Source organism: Cyprinus carpio, chromosome A18 (assembly GCF_018340385.1).
Source record: "Cyprinus carpio isolate SPL01 chromosome A18, ASM1834038v1, whole genome shotgun sequence".
NCBI lineage: Eukaryota > Metazoa > Chordata > Actinopteri > Cypriniformes > Cyprinidae > Cyprinus > Cyprinus carpio.
This window is the reverse complement of record NC_056589.1, coordinates 16,724,909-16,738,434: the sequence shown is the minus strand read 5'-3', so window position 1 is coordinate 16,738,434 and position 13,526 is coordinate 16,724,909. Positions and strand designations below refer to the sequence as shown.

At 37.4% G+C, this 13,526-nt stretch overlaps 2 protein-coding genes across 3 annotated transcripts; both read left to right on the top strand.

Moving 5' to 3' along the window:
- The first annotated feature begins 796 nt into the window (after positions 1 to 796).
- Positions 797 to 3,652, top strand: LOC109056799 (pro-cathepsin H-like). The gene is made up of 12 exons (XM_019073986.1): positions 797 to 952; positions 1,258 to 1,289; positions 1,400 to 1,505; positions 1,618 to 1,688; positions 1,769 to 1,873; positions 1,975 to 2,061; positions 2,308 to 2,363; positions 2,480 to 2,561; positions 2,642 to 2,710; positions 2,791 to 2,897; positions 3,004 to 3,129; positions 3,273 to 3,652. The coding sequence occupies exons 1-12, from the start codon at positions 871 to 873 to the stop codon at positions 3,340 to 3,342; spliced, it is 993 nt and encodes a 330-aa protein (XP_018929531.1). The 5' UTR covers positions 797 to 870; the 3' UTR covers positions 3,343 to 3,652.
- Positions 3,653 to 4,282: 630 nt separating this feature from the next.
- On the top strand, positions 4,283 to 13,349 carry LOC109056821 (Bloom syndrome protein homolog). 2 transcript variants are annotated; one of them, XM_042775164.1, is made up of 22 exons: positions 4,283 to 4,711; positions 4,992 to 5,052; positions 5,143 to 5,731; positions 5,864 to 6,011; positions 6,139 to 6,239; positions 6,333 to 6,453; positions 6,806 to 7,554; positions 7,666 to 7,842; positions 8,622 to 8,740; positions 8,822 to 8,935; positions 9,022 to 9,120; positions 9,271 to 9,419; positions 9,780 to 9,886; positions 9,971 to 10,131; positions 10,255 to 10,450; positions 10,584 to 10,774; positions 11,001 to 11,145; positions 11,289 to 11,488; positions 11,583 to 11,778; positions 11,967 to 12,089; positions 12,754 to 12,958; positions 13,056 to 13,349. In XM_042775164.1, the coding sequence occupies exons 1-22, from the start codon at positions 4,617 to 4,619 to the stop codon at positions 13,237 to 13,239; spliced, it is 4,230 nt and encodes a 1,409-aa protein (XP_042631098.1). In that variant the 5' UTR covers positions 4,283 to 4,616; the 3' UTR covers positions 13,240 to 13,349. The 2 variants fall into 2 exon arrangements, with proteins under 2 accessions (XP_042631098.1, XP_042631097.1); XM_042775163.1 differs by having other exon boundaries at positions 4,992 to 5,731.
- Positions 13,350 to 13,526: the final 177 nt, after the last annotated feature.

Sequence of the window (13,526 nt, the reverse complement as noted above, 5' to 3'; positions counted from 1 at the left end):
CCGTAAAAGCCTCGTTTGTCTTCAGAACACAATTTAAGATATTTTGGATGAAAACCGGGAGGCTTGTGACTGTCCCATTCACTGCCAAGTAAATTGCACTGTCAAGGTCCAGAAAAGTATGAAAGACATCATCAGAATAGTCCATAGTCCATGGACCTTGACAGTGCAATTTACTTGGCAGTCAATGGGACAGGCACAAGCCTCCCGGATTTCAACCAAAATATCTTAAATTATGTTCTGAAGATGAACAAAGCTTTTACGGGTTTGGAACGACATGGGGGTAAGTGATTAATGACAAAATTATAATTTTAGGGTAAGCCTTTAAGATAATTCACGAATAACGGCGATTGGCCAATCAGAACTCAGTTCTGTAACAAGCCGTGCACAAGCAAGTTTTCGTATTTTTCGCGTAAAATGGTTCAAGCGCAACTTTTGAAATTCTTTAAAAAGAAGAAACTAATTTAAAATAATTCCCCTGACATAATGTTATTGTGCTGTATGTGTAACTGTGAGGGATTGAGAGATGCAGAGCTGACATTATGGAGTCATCGATCTTGCAAAAACCAAACAAAAACAAGTCTTGAAAGTCCAAAAGCATTCACTGCGCGATGAAGCCTATTAAAAAACAGGTCAAATAACCTTATTATTGAAGCAGTTAAATAAAAAAAAAATACCCATGTATGAGTTTTTATGTTTTTATATTCATTACACAACCAATGTACTTTTCTAAATAGCAGTAGGCCTAGCGAGCACAAATGTGCTATTAACCCGAAGAGCGACAATGAAAGCCCTCCCTCGTGTAGGAGGAGTGCTGAAGCGCTCATGTGATGAGAGCTTATATACTGGTATGCTGCTATTAGTTGCTCGCAGATGAAGATGAACACGTTGTTTTTACCGGTGCTGTTTGCCGTTGTGTATCAGGTGCATACATTACCATTGCACACTGAGGAAGGTAATTATTTGTATTTATTTTTTTACCAGCTTTTGACTTTGAGCTTTTTTCTTCCACCTAGCCTACGTGTGACGCTGCATCGTACTTTCACTTTTAAGTATTTGGCGCTTCAGTACAAATCCATAACAAATGTATGACCACTCAAACTTAAAGAGTAATCTATAGTCATAGTTATATATAATACAACATTTAAAATAGCCTACATTTTGTGGACTAAAATACGAATAATGAATTAATTTAAACATTTTGACAACGGTTGTGTGCATTAAAAAAGAAAATATAAATAGCCTATTTATTTGTTACAGATGAGTATCTTTTCAAATCATGGATGTCTCAGGTAAGAATAAGTTCATGTCGTAACACAATGGAAATTTAAGGCGCCACTAAAGGAAGGAAGTGAAAAATTAGGAAGAGAAGTAACTTTGTTTATTCTTTTGAAATTTGCAGTATAACAAAAAATATGAGATAAATGAATATTACCAGCGACTACAGATTTTCCTGGACAACAAGAAGAAGATTGAGCGCCATAATGCAGGAAACCATAAGTTTTCAAGTAGGCTATGACTGATCTCACTTACTGAAGTCTTTGTTTTAAGAACACGATATTTTTTTTTTATGAACACGATGTTTCAAAAAATCACATAACATTTCTCTGCACTTTACAGTGGGACTGAATCAGTTTTCAGACATGACATTTGCTGAATTTAAAAAGTCCTACCTCCTGACAGAACCTCAGGTATTTTTTTAACAGCCTCTCGTGATCAAATGAGGAACTAGGAAAGTACCACAATTCATGAATATTTTACAACCTGACAGAACTGCTCCGCCACTAGAGGGAACCATCTGAGCAGTAATGGGCCTTATCCTGATACGATTGACTGGAGAACGAAAGGAAACTATGTAACTAATGTCAAGAACCAGGTAGCTTGCTTATCTTGCTCTAATAAACCTATTCTGTGCTTATGATAATTAATTTGTTTAATTAAACAGTGCTGATGCTTAAATCGGTGGCACTATTTCAGGGACCTTGTGGTAGCTGCTGGACTTTTTCCACCACAGGCTGTCTGGAGTCCGTCACTGCTATAGCCACAGGGAAACTCCTACAACTAGTATGTAAATGTTGTTTTTAATTGAGCAATGCCTGTGAACAGTCATCATCAGATATTAATAATGTCTTATTATTTAATTGAATATCAACATTGTAATAAATATACCACTAATTCCCCTTTTCTACCCTTTGACAGGTTCAGACAAACCCCAAAACAGCACATTAGTAATAAAACATAACTGTAATTTATGAAACATCAGGTTATTTTGTCTTACCTCTTCCTGTTCCTATCATGCACTCTTTACAGGCAGAGCAGCAGCTTGTAGATTGTGCAGGTGCTTTCGACAATCATGGCTGCAAAGGGTGAGTTAAATAAAATGATGAATAAATTTATTTTGGCTTATTTTATGGATTTAGGAGTAAAGTCTTCACTGTTAAATGGTCTAAACAGCATTTTACTCTCGTCACATGCTTTTTAGTGGCCTCCCAAGTCATGCTTTTGAGTACATCATGTACAACAAAGGTCTTATGACAGAGCAAGACTACCCCTATAAGGCTAAAGTAAGTATTTTACCCTTTCAGCTGTTGTTTTCAAGAGTTCATTCATAAAGTGGTGACATTTGTTCATACTGTACATGTAGGAAGGTGAATGCAGATTCAAACCAGAGTTGGCTGCTGCCTTTGTGAAAGATGTTGTAAACATTACAAAGGTAAGTGATGGTCCATGTACAAATATTAATATTAATATTAACTTGGTGTCTTCTCTCTAACTGTAAATTCCTGTTATTAGTATGATGAAATGGGGATGGTGGATGCTGTGGCCAGGTTGAACCCTGTCAGCTTTGCATATGAGGTGACATCTGATTTCATGCAATACAAAGATGGAATATATACAAGGTTAGTATGAAATATATATACATTTGCTTTTATAGGCTACTGGTTTTATACTGGATTTATTTGTGACAGTTCGCTATTTCTGTAATTTTATGACTTTATTCTATAGCACAGTGTGTCATAACACTACTGACAAGGTGAACCATGCAGTGCTTGCTGTGGGCTATGCTGAGCAGAATGGAACTCCATACTGGATAGTGAAGAACTCCTGGGGGACCTACTGGGGAATTAACGGGTCTGTTTGCATCATTTCCTCAAATGTTGTGCTACTGTAAAGTTAAAAAATATAGTAGCGATTATATATGAAACTTGACCATTTGGCCAAGTTAATAGCAATAAATGTGTTGTTTAATGTTAATTATTTTATTTCCCATACAGATATTTTTACATTGAGAGGGGAAAGAATATGTGTGGACTTGCTGCGTGTTCATCCTATCCTTTACCTTGAAATGGATTTTCTTACACCATAGAAAGGGAGACAAGTTATTACATTTTACTCTCACACAAAATCATTTTATGCACAATGGACAACATCTTCATAAATGAATTGTAGTCTATACTAGCTGTCAGTAAATAAGTTAAATACTTATTAAAATAATTATTCACATTCATTTAAAACATTCAATGACTCTCAATTTGCTATTAATATGTTTAATTCAGTTTTTAACGTTGTTTGCTTTGTTACAATTAAGATTTTATAATGTTCCTGTTTGTTTGCAACCAAAACTATTGTACTGGAATAAATATTTTCTCAGGGATTTGTGTGTGTGTGTGTGTGTGTGTGTGTGTGTGTGTGTGTGTGTGTGTGTGTGTGTGTGTGTGTGTGTGTGTGTGTGTGTGTGTGTGTGTGTGTGGTTATATTTTTTTATGGATCACTTTCCATCAGAGTAATGGTGTTCCTTCATTAAGTAGAGCTTAAAGACTTTAAAAAATAAAAAAATAAATAAAATAAAAACCTGCAAAACACTGCAGACATTGCTGGAGTTATTATTATATTAAATATATAATTGCATATGCTGTTTTTTAAATAAATACTGTGGACTGCACTTCCTAGTAAGAAAGAATATGTAAATGATGTGCAATTCCACAGCAAAGCAGTAGGTGGCGACCTAAATCCACATCTAATGTTTGAGCTACAACAGCGAGCGCCAGAGAGGAAGCAGTTATTTAAGAACTTTTAAGTCTACGTTGAGATACGAAAATGCACTCTGTAAAAAAATAAATAAAAAAAACAGTGGAGAGATAGAAAAAAAGATATTGATTGTGAATGAATGCTGATGGCGTAAACCTAAAAATGATAAAAAAAAAATATATATATATCACAAACAAGCAGCCGCTTACCGGAAGTGATGTTCCTGACAGCTGTCCAATCAGAGTGCTAGCTACGAATACGCGGTAAGCGCGAGCTTTCAGATGTGTTATGGTGACTTTGTGCGCGCTCGTATGTTATATCAGAATATCAATTTTTTTGTGTTTGGTGGCGGTTATTATAAAGGCAGTTTGTGTGGCTTTCTCTTTTTGTTGTTTTAATGTTCACACGATGGCAGAATGAGCAAAACTTCCCGTTGTGAGTTTTCTGTCCTAAACCAAGGGTTGTAATGTCGCATTATTTCTATCGGAGCATGCCTGTATTTATTTTTGCGTGTGTATTAGTTTGTGGAGCTGATTAAATGCCATATACATTAACTTTGGAGGATTCATTTTAATATAAATGCAAACACAATGCCGAGTCTTCCTCAAAACAACCTAAAGGAGCAACTGGAACGACACAATAATGCTGCACAGAACAAGCTGTCACTGCTGAAACCAAAGCATGGGTAAGAACATTATTATATTCTGCAATAGATCTAACTGTTATAGGTGGATAGACAGATTTACCTACAGAGCAAAAACAGTCAGATACAGAACAGATAGATTTAAGTACAGAGTAAAGATGGATAACGATAGATAGATCGGTTTAGGGACAGAATAAATACAAACAGGAATCAGAGAGCCTGCAAAGACGGTCTTTAACATGATGGATAGATTAAAATAAATTCATATCAACATCTGAAATGTGTAGCAAGTTTGTCTAACCACTGAAATGTCTCTGTTCAGGGGGTTTTGTTTCAAAAAGAAGTCTTCATCCAGCATCTCCAAAGTGGAAGTTCCTCAAAAGGTAACTGGTGCAAATGTCTTAACAAACAGGAGTGTCAATATTCCCCGCAGCTGTGAAGTAACCAAAACTCCTGTGACGTTTTCGCAAAAGCCTGAGAGAGCTGCACCGAAAGTCAACTTCTTTGCAGCACCCAGCAGACCGAAGACAAATACTGTTAATCCATTAGCCAACCCATTTGCTGTGAACAAAACCCCTCCTGTCCAATCTACCGTTAAGGATTCGCTCAAATCAGCACCCGTTCCTAAGGATCAAACTGTGGGTGAACCTAAGCATGACATCTCTCAACTCTCCTTTAATGAATGGGATGACTTGGATGATTTTGAAACCCCAGTCAAGGCAAGAGTAGTGTCCCCAGTCACAGGGACTTCTACAAAAAAGCTTAGTGTTTCGGACCAGAACACACCCCCAAATTCCTCTTGTGCTAAAAGAGATGAGACTACATTAAATGGAGGTTTACAGGTTACAAAAACCATAACTGCCCCGAAGGACGTCCTGTCAGCTGCTAATAGAGTCAGCACAGAGCCTGCTGAGAGAGATCCCGAGGACTCGCCCATTAAAAAGACCAAAAGACATAAGAAATCAGTCCAGCAAAAGGCATTACTGAGTGACACTGAAGATGAGGAGATCATCGACTGTACGTCACCAGATAAAAACCAAAAGGACATCAGTTGTGTGACAAGTTAGTGCACCTTAATTTTTTCATTGGGCTTACCCCTAGTTTGTCAATTTTTCACCTGTTAAAGAAAAAGTTGGTGTGGTTAGATATTAATATAAGGCAAACAAAAAAAATAATACAGCATTTGATTTGCAGCTGCTGAAAAAGAGCAGTGGGCTGAGACAAACATCATAGACATTGATGAGACTGAGACAGACAACTTCTATGAAGAATATCAGGATTTCATCCCCCCGTCCCCTGTTGATGAGGAGACGAGTCCCTTTGACTCAGAAAAGGAGAAAAGGTAACATGCTTTAATTAAAATAATAATGAATTTTTTTTTTTTTTTGTAAACTACAAATGAAAATAAGTACAGTTTCTTTTCATTTAAGTTTGATTTTAAGTTTATTTTCTAAAACTCTGTTTTATAGTTCATCTGACCCTGTTACCCATGCTGACAAAAATGTTCCACCTCATGAGTCTGCCTCAAGCCTGTCAGCACCCTTGGATGAACCTACCAAAGAATTAAAAGGTATCACTCATGCAGGATTGAACTTTTTTGTGTTCAACCATTTGCTGTATATGAAATTATGTACTGTCTAATGTGCATGTATTTGTGTTTTAGGGCCTGATGATGCTCTCTTTACTGTTATGGAGTCTATTTGTCGTCTAGTGGACACTATTCCTGAGCATGAGCTCATAGCGCTGACCTGTGGCACAGAGCTATTACTGCAGAGAGCACACAGGTGAAGTAGTAAAGGAGTATTTTCGCTGTGTAAATTAAAAAATATACATATTTTAGATAGTCTGCTATTACTTTTTGCATAAAATATGCTTTTAAAAATTAAATATTCTGCATAAATTCTGCTATTAAAAATAAAGGCTGTTCTTGGGACCCATTGTGACGTTATTCTTAGATTAAGTTTTCTTGTTTTGTTTTTATGTCAGGTGACTAATTCACCCTTTTACTCATTAGGAAGGAAATGTTAGAGTTATGCAAGTGTGATATTAATGTTATAGTTTTCTATTAATATATTAACGTTAGATGACATTGCTGCTTGTTACAGCATAACTAATAACTCTCTATCTTTACCACAGGAAAAGGATTCTAGCTATTGGTGCACCATCTAGAACATCTCAGTTAGACCCAGCAGTAACTCCATATTCTAGTCTGCTAAAAAGACAAGCTTTTGGAGTCACACCCTCTAGTCTAACATCATCCATGACCCCAGGGACGTCAGAAAGGGGAGAGGGTGTCAAAACAGGCTTTCAGTTTCGCAAGTCCATTGCATCAGTCATATCTTTGGGAAATGACAATGTTTTTGAGGACTCTGACTGCATCATCAGTGGAGTTGAAACCCCTGGTGGTTCCTGGAATCCTAACAGCTCAGCAAAAACAACAACTAGTAGGGACATCTTAAACAGGTCAAGTCCACCTTCAAGCAAATCTGAGTCAATAACAGATCAGTGCTACTCAAGGTTGTCCTTCAATGAGTCAAACATTCAGACTGTGGGTGGAGATCAGGTTGACTTGTTTTATTCCCCCAAAAGAGTAGATTCATGCAAGAGAAATGCTGAGAGCAGTGTCGAAACCAACACGGCAGTGCCAAACCGTTCTCAAGCAGATATAGAGCCAGTTGATGACTTCCTAATCGATGACTTTGATATTGATGATTTTGATGAGACTGATATTCCAGATTATTTTGAAGAACCTCCAAGTGTCTTGGAATCAAGAGACAGCTCCGGTGCAAAAACACCATTGGTGCGGGAGGGAGGGCCTTCAAAAGCTTTGGAGAGAAAGACTGTAACATCACCAGTGTTAAAACCTACCAAAACATCCAACCCTGGTAAGTTTGAGTAATGTAATATCCCTCATAACTTAGTTCATTATAATTAAAGACCCCGTGAAATGGCATGATGAGCAGTTACCTGTTAACAGTGTATGTCTTGATCTGCAGAACCCGTGTATAGAAACCCAGCTCATGACCGCTTTAGAGGCTTCAGCTTTCCTCACAGCCCAGAGATGATGAAGATCTTCCATAAGAAGTTTGGGCTGCATCAGTTTCGCTTTAATCAGCTGGAGGCTATTAATGCCGCACTGTTAGGAGAAGACACATTTGTACTGATGCCTACAGGTTTGTTACAAGTGTTTTTGACTCATATTGCTTGTTTATTTTGATCTTAGACTAGACATCCCAGCTGTCTTGGCTACACCTGCAACAAGTCTTGCTGCAATAATTACATGTATAGATATAGTGTTGGTCAGCCTGTGTAATTTCTGGCAGTGGTTTACAATATGTAAAGAGATTTATGGCCAGTGGTGCAAATTTAATTACATCAGTTGAGATTTGCATAAAATTTATTTTAGAATTTAGATTTTTTTTTATTTTATATATATATATATATATATATATATATATATTATATTATATATATATATATATATATATATATATATATATATATATATATATATATATATATATATATATATATATATATACAATCAAGTATATTTATCAGACTCTACCATGAACTATTTCAATGTACTTTTTTAATATATAAGTATATAATGTAAAATGATGATTGAGAGATATGTTTATTGTATATTATTCATCTTGAAATAAGTTATTCTTACATTTACTTGATGAAATTAATTCAATATTTCACAGCAAAAAGTCACATGTAGCATGACGTGAAGGAGGACATTAGTAGACTTTATAGGGTTAATAATAAATAGGACAGATGCTTTGACCATTTTTTTTTTTGTCAGGCAGTCTCAATTTTTTGAGCATTAAAGCAATGTACTGTCTCTTCCTTTTTTAGTGTTTTCTTTCTCTGTGTTTAAGATACCAGCCATTTTTTTTAAGGGTTTATAGTGACAATTTGTTACAATGTGACAACTTCTTTACAGGTGGTGGTAAAAGTCTCTGCTATCAGCTTCCTGCTTGTGTCTCTGCTGGAGTGACTGTTGTCATTTCTCCTCTACGGTCTCTCATAGTTGACCAGGTCCAAAAGCTCACCACATTAGATGTAAGTCCTTCTTTACCTTGTGCACAGTAATTGTCTCAACTTGATCGAAACTGTTGATTACTGTGCAATTTTGTGTTTCAGATCTGTGCAACTAGTTTATCTGGGGACAAAACAGATAGTGAGGCTGCAAAGATCTATATGCATCTGTCTAGGAAAGATCCCCCCATCAAACTGCTTTATGCCACTCCTGAGAAGGTGGGTTTCACGTCAGACCAGTGTGTTGCAAGTTTGCATGCATATCTATAAACAGTATTGATGATATGTGTTGTTTTTGTTCTCAGGTGTGTGCAAGTGGGCGGATGGTCAGTGCTCTTCAGAATCTTTATGAAAGGGGTTTGCTGGCTCGCTTTGTCATTGATGAGGCCCATTGCGTCAGTCAGGTAATCTTGACTGAAAACTGTACGGTGTAGCAGGAAATACATTATATACTTATACGTTAAAATATACGTCTTTTACAAAAACAGAAAATATTGGCATTATTGTAGCACAATCCATAAAAACATTGTAAAATAGATCCATTTCTTCCTCAGTGGGGTCATGACTTCAGGCCCGACTACAAGCGCTTACATGAGCTCAGGCGAATGTTTCCCAATGTTCCTATAATGGCACTGACGGCCACAGCCACTCCTAGAGTTCAGAAAGACATTCTTAACCAGCTGGCAATGACCCGTCCTCAGGTGTAAGTCTTCCTGCATGCAATTCCTGATTCCCATATTTCTTGATTTTAAATTATTTGTATTTGTAAAAGCATGGTATTATGATTAGTCACTCTCACATTGATTATAATATGGATGCAGGATTGTTTTGAACCTCATCTTTCTTCAGAAATACAAAGTAACATTTTTACATTTTAATTAAAAGTTTAATGTGATTGTCCTGGCAGAGGAGGATGCATTAAGATTTCTATTTCAAATAAAATTTTTTTTTTTTATCTTACAGACCACAAACGTTTGAAATTGGTACTCAGTTCATTCTTAACCATGAAATCTATAGATATCATGTACATGTGTTACTCATATTAAAATTTATGTTTTCATAGATTCACTATGAGCTTCAACAGGAACAATCTCAAATATTCGGTTTTGCCAAAAAAGCCCAAGAAGGTTGATGAGGAATGCATTCAGTGGATCAAGAAATATTACCCACGTGAGTGCTGTCCAGATTAAATCAGACTTTAGCCATTCTACCACAGCATGGAGACCCTATAAATCATTTTGACCGTGTGTGTAGGTGACTCGGGGATTGTGTACTGCTTGTCTCGTAATGACTGCGACACTCTGGCTGAAAGTCTTCAGAGAGCTGGGATCGCAGCACTGGCTTATCATGCTGGCCTGAGGGACAGTGACAGAGAATATGTCCAGAATAAATGGATCAACCAGGATGGCTGCCAGGTAAAGGCACTCAGTTTGTGAAATTACTATAAAACCTGGACCAGCTCTTTTGACCATGTATTTTTATTTTCCCAGCTTCCCAGAAATACCGTTATTTTTAACCATTCATTTTTTCATTTTTAGGTTATGTGTGCCACCATTGCATTTGGCATGGGAATCGATAAACCTGACGTGCGTTATGTGATCCATGCCAGTTTGCCCAAGTCAGTGGAGGGTTATTACCAGGAGTCAGGCAGGGCTGGTCGAGATGGAGAGATTTCCCACTGCGTCCTCTTCTATGCCTACAGTGATGTTATCCGCATCAAGAGACTCATTGCTAGTATGTACTGCAGGGTTTTTGTTTATTCTTGTAATTCTTGTATTCTTGGATACTAAAATCCAGACACCATTATACAGTCATAGTTAACCTGTCTGTGTGAGTGTGGTCTACATAACGGTTAATATAATTGCAGTGGATAAAGATGGCAACCAGCAATCCAAAGCCACCCACATTAACAACCTGCACAGCATGGTGCATTTCTGTGAAAATGTGGCTGAGTGCAGGAGGATCCAGTTGCTGGCTTACTTTGGCGAGCACACATTTAATACAAGCTTCTGTAAAGAGCATCCTGAGGTCATCTGTGACAACTGTGCAAGACCACATGTAAGACCATCATCGAAACATTCTTTACAGCATACATTATGCAAATGTAATGCATAATAATAAACGTTGTCATTGTACACAGCCATTGCTTGAAATGGGATATAGTTTGCTTGCCGAACAAGTTAATTGTTACTTGTTTTGACTAATTATTTACTTAGAGCATAGTATCCTTTTTGTTAATTACATATACAAACACAAATTCATGCATCTTAATGCTTGTCTCCAGAAATATAAGTCAAGAAATGTCACCGATGACGTGAAGAAGATTGTGAGGTTTGTGCAGGAGAACTGTGAGAAGGTTGGAAACAGATACGGCAAATCCGCCCAGCAGAACAGGCTCACTCTTAACATGCTGGTCGACATATTTCTGGGTAAGAAGCCTAGCGGAATTTGACTGTCATAAATGATGGTGTGAATATTACTATGAATATCCTTTGCCTCATCCAGTGCTTGAGATTTAATGCCTGTCAGGATGGCTGCTCGAGGCCTTAATAAGAATATCTCTGTGTGGCAGGCTCCAAAAGTGCTCGGATCCAGTCCGGAATGTTTGGGGTAGGAGCAGCGTATTCCAAACACAATGCTGAGAGGCTTTTTAAGAAACTGGTGCTGGATAGTGTACTGATGGAGGACCTCTACATCACTAATAACGGGCAGGCAGTGGCCTATATCTCTGCTGGGCCTAAAGCCACGAGTGTACTGAGCGGCTGCATGCAGGTGAGATTCTTAATGTAATAATTTGTTTTTATTAATTTGTTAATGTTGTATGCTCTATTCAAAATATGCATTAATGATTATACCCCCATTGCAGGTTGAGTTTGTTGAGACCGAGAGTGCATCCAGCATCCGAAAGCACAAAGCCTCTGTGATTGAGAATGTTTCTAAGAGAGAGGAGATGGTTAAAAAGTGTCTGCAGGAACTCAATGATCTGTGCAAGAAGTTGGGCAAAGTCTTCAGCATTCATTACTACAATATTTTCTCCACAGCCACACTCAAAAAGATTGCTGGTTAGCAAATATTCATTACCTATACATATATACTTTTTAAATATACTTTTAAAGAGCCTCTTTTTTCCTTTTTCTTTACATTGTGTTACTGGATGAAACACCTCATTAAGTTAAAGCAATTAATTTCCTTCATTTTTCACAGCCCCATGTGCTCTGTGTTAAATGTTTTGTGATGTGTTTCTGTGCAGAAACTCTCTCGCCTGATCCGGAGGTTCTGCTGCAGATTGATGGTGTGACTGAAGACAAGCTGGAGAAGTATGGAGCTGAGTTTATTGAACTGCTGCAGAAGTACTCCGAGTGGCAGCTGCCTGGTGAGGGCCTGACAGCACATCACATAGATTATGTCCTCAAGAGAAATGCTTTCCTGACACATTAAGTAATCTTATGTTACAGTAATCCTTTCTAACTTGAACCTTGTTTTAGAGACTAGTATTCTAATGGAGGCAATCCACGAATGTAGAAATGCAAATATGCTACTATAAGACATGGTCATATTTACTGCAGATGAAATCCAGTTGGTCCTCTAAATTCAGCACTTTGACCTGCAAAAAGCTGCTTGGTTTGAACGTGTCATCTTTGTGAGCTGTGCTTCATACATTGCTATAATACTGACAATGGACTTTTTTGCCTTTGAAATATGGTTAAAGTGACTGCAACTTTAGGGTGTATAGAGTTTAAAATACTAGAGATTCTGTTTTTACTAAATGATATTCCTATTAGTTTAATGCTGCCTCGTACATATTTCTGTATAATGTAATTTCCCTTAGTACAAGATAAGTTAAAAATACTTCTTATAATATTACAACTTACCAAAGCTGAGGCACTTATAAGAAACCAGACTATGGTTTTGATTTGGCTAACTTTACCTATAAACTGTAAAACAGATCATATTTCAGCTAGCTCAAAGCAGCAACCTATAAAGCTCTTGAAATGAAGTAGCTTAAGAGACATAATGTTCTCACACTTCCTCTGTAGCTGAGGCGCAGACAGAGAGTTCAGGATGGATTGACACAAAAAGAGGCCATCAAAACGAGGAAGAAGATGATGATGAAGAAGGGGACACCACATCAACCTATTTCAGAAGCACCTCTGGACGAGGAGCAAAGAGAAAGCAAGCATCTTACTCCAGAAAACCCAAAAGAAGAAAAGGTGGCGGCGGCCAAAACTCATCTTCTAAAGGGTCAGTATGTTACAGCAGAAGCATTGTTGGATTGTGCAGACTTTGATTTCGGCTATATAAAAACCAAATCAACTCTCCCTCTCCACCCTTATTGTAGTGGATACAGCAACAACTGGTCTTCATCAAGAGGAGGAGGATACAGAGGTGGTAGTCGAAGTGCAGGCAGAGGTTCCAGGCCTGCTCCATCAGTCCCAGCAGTGAAGAGGCCCGGCTTCATGGCTTTACCCACACCACAGACTGCTGCTCGTCCATTCCTTAAACCAACATTCTCTCACCTCTAGAATCAGAATACAACTTCTAGTAACGGAAATAATTTGACTTTGTGGATATTTGTACTTTGTATAGAAATTTTATACACTGGTTTTTAATAAATACATTGTTTCGTGGTGTATATTAGTTTACATTTGTGATTTGTATAACATTGAAGCACAAGGGTATATATACATTTTTACTAAAACATTTGTTTTCTTATATATATATATAATATGAAGGAATAAGAAAAGAGATGAACAGGAAAAAAACAGGTTGCTGTATGTGAGTTTGTCTTTGAGTTTTTAAAATATTTTAG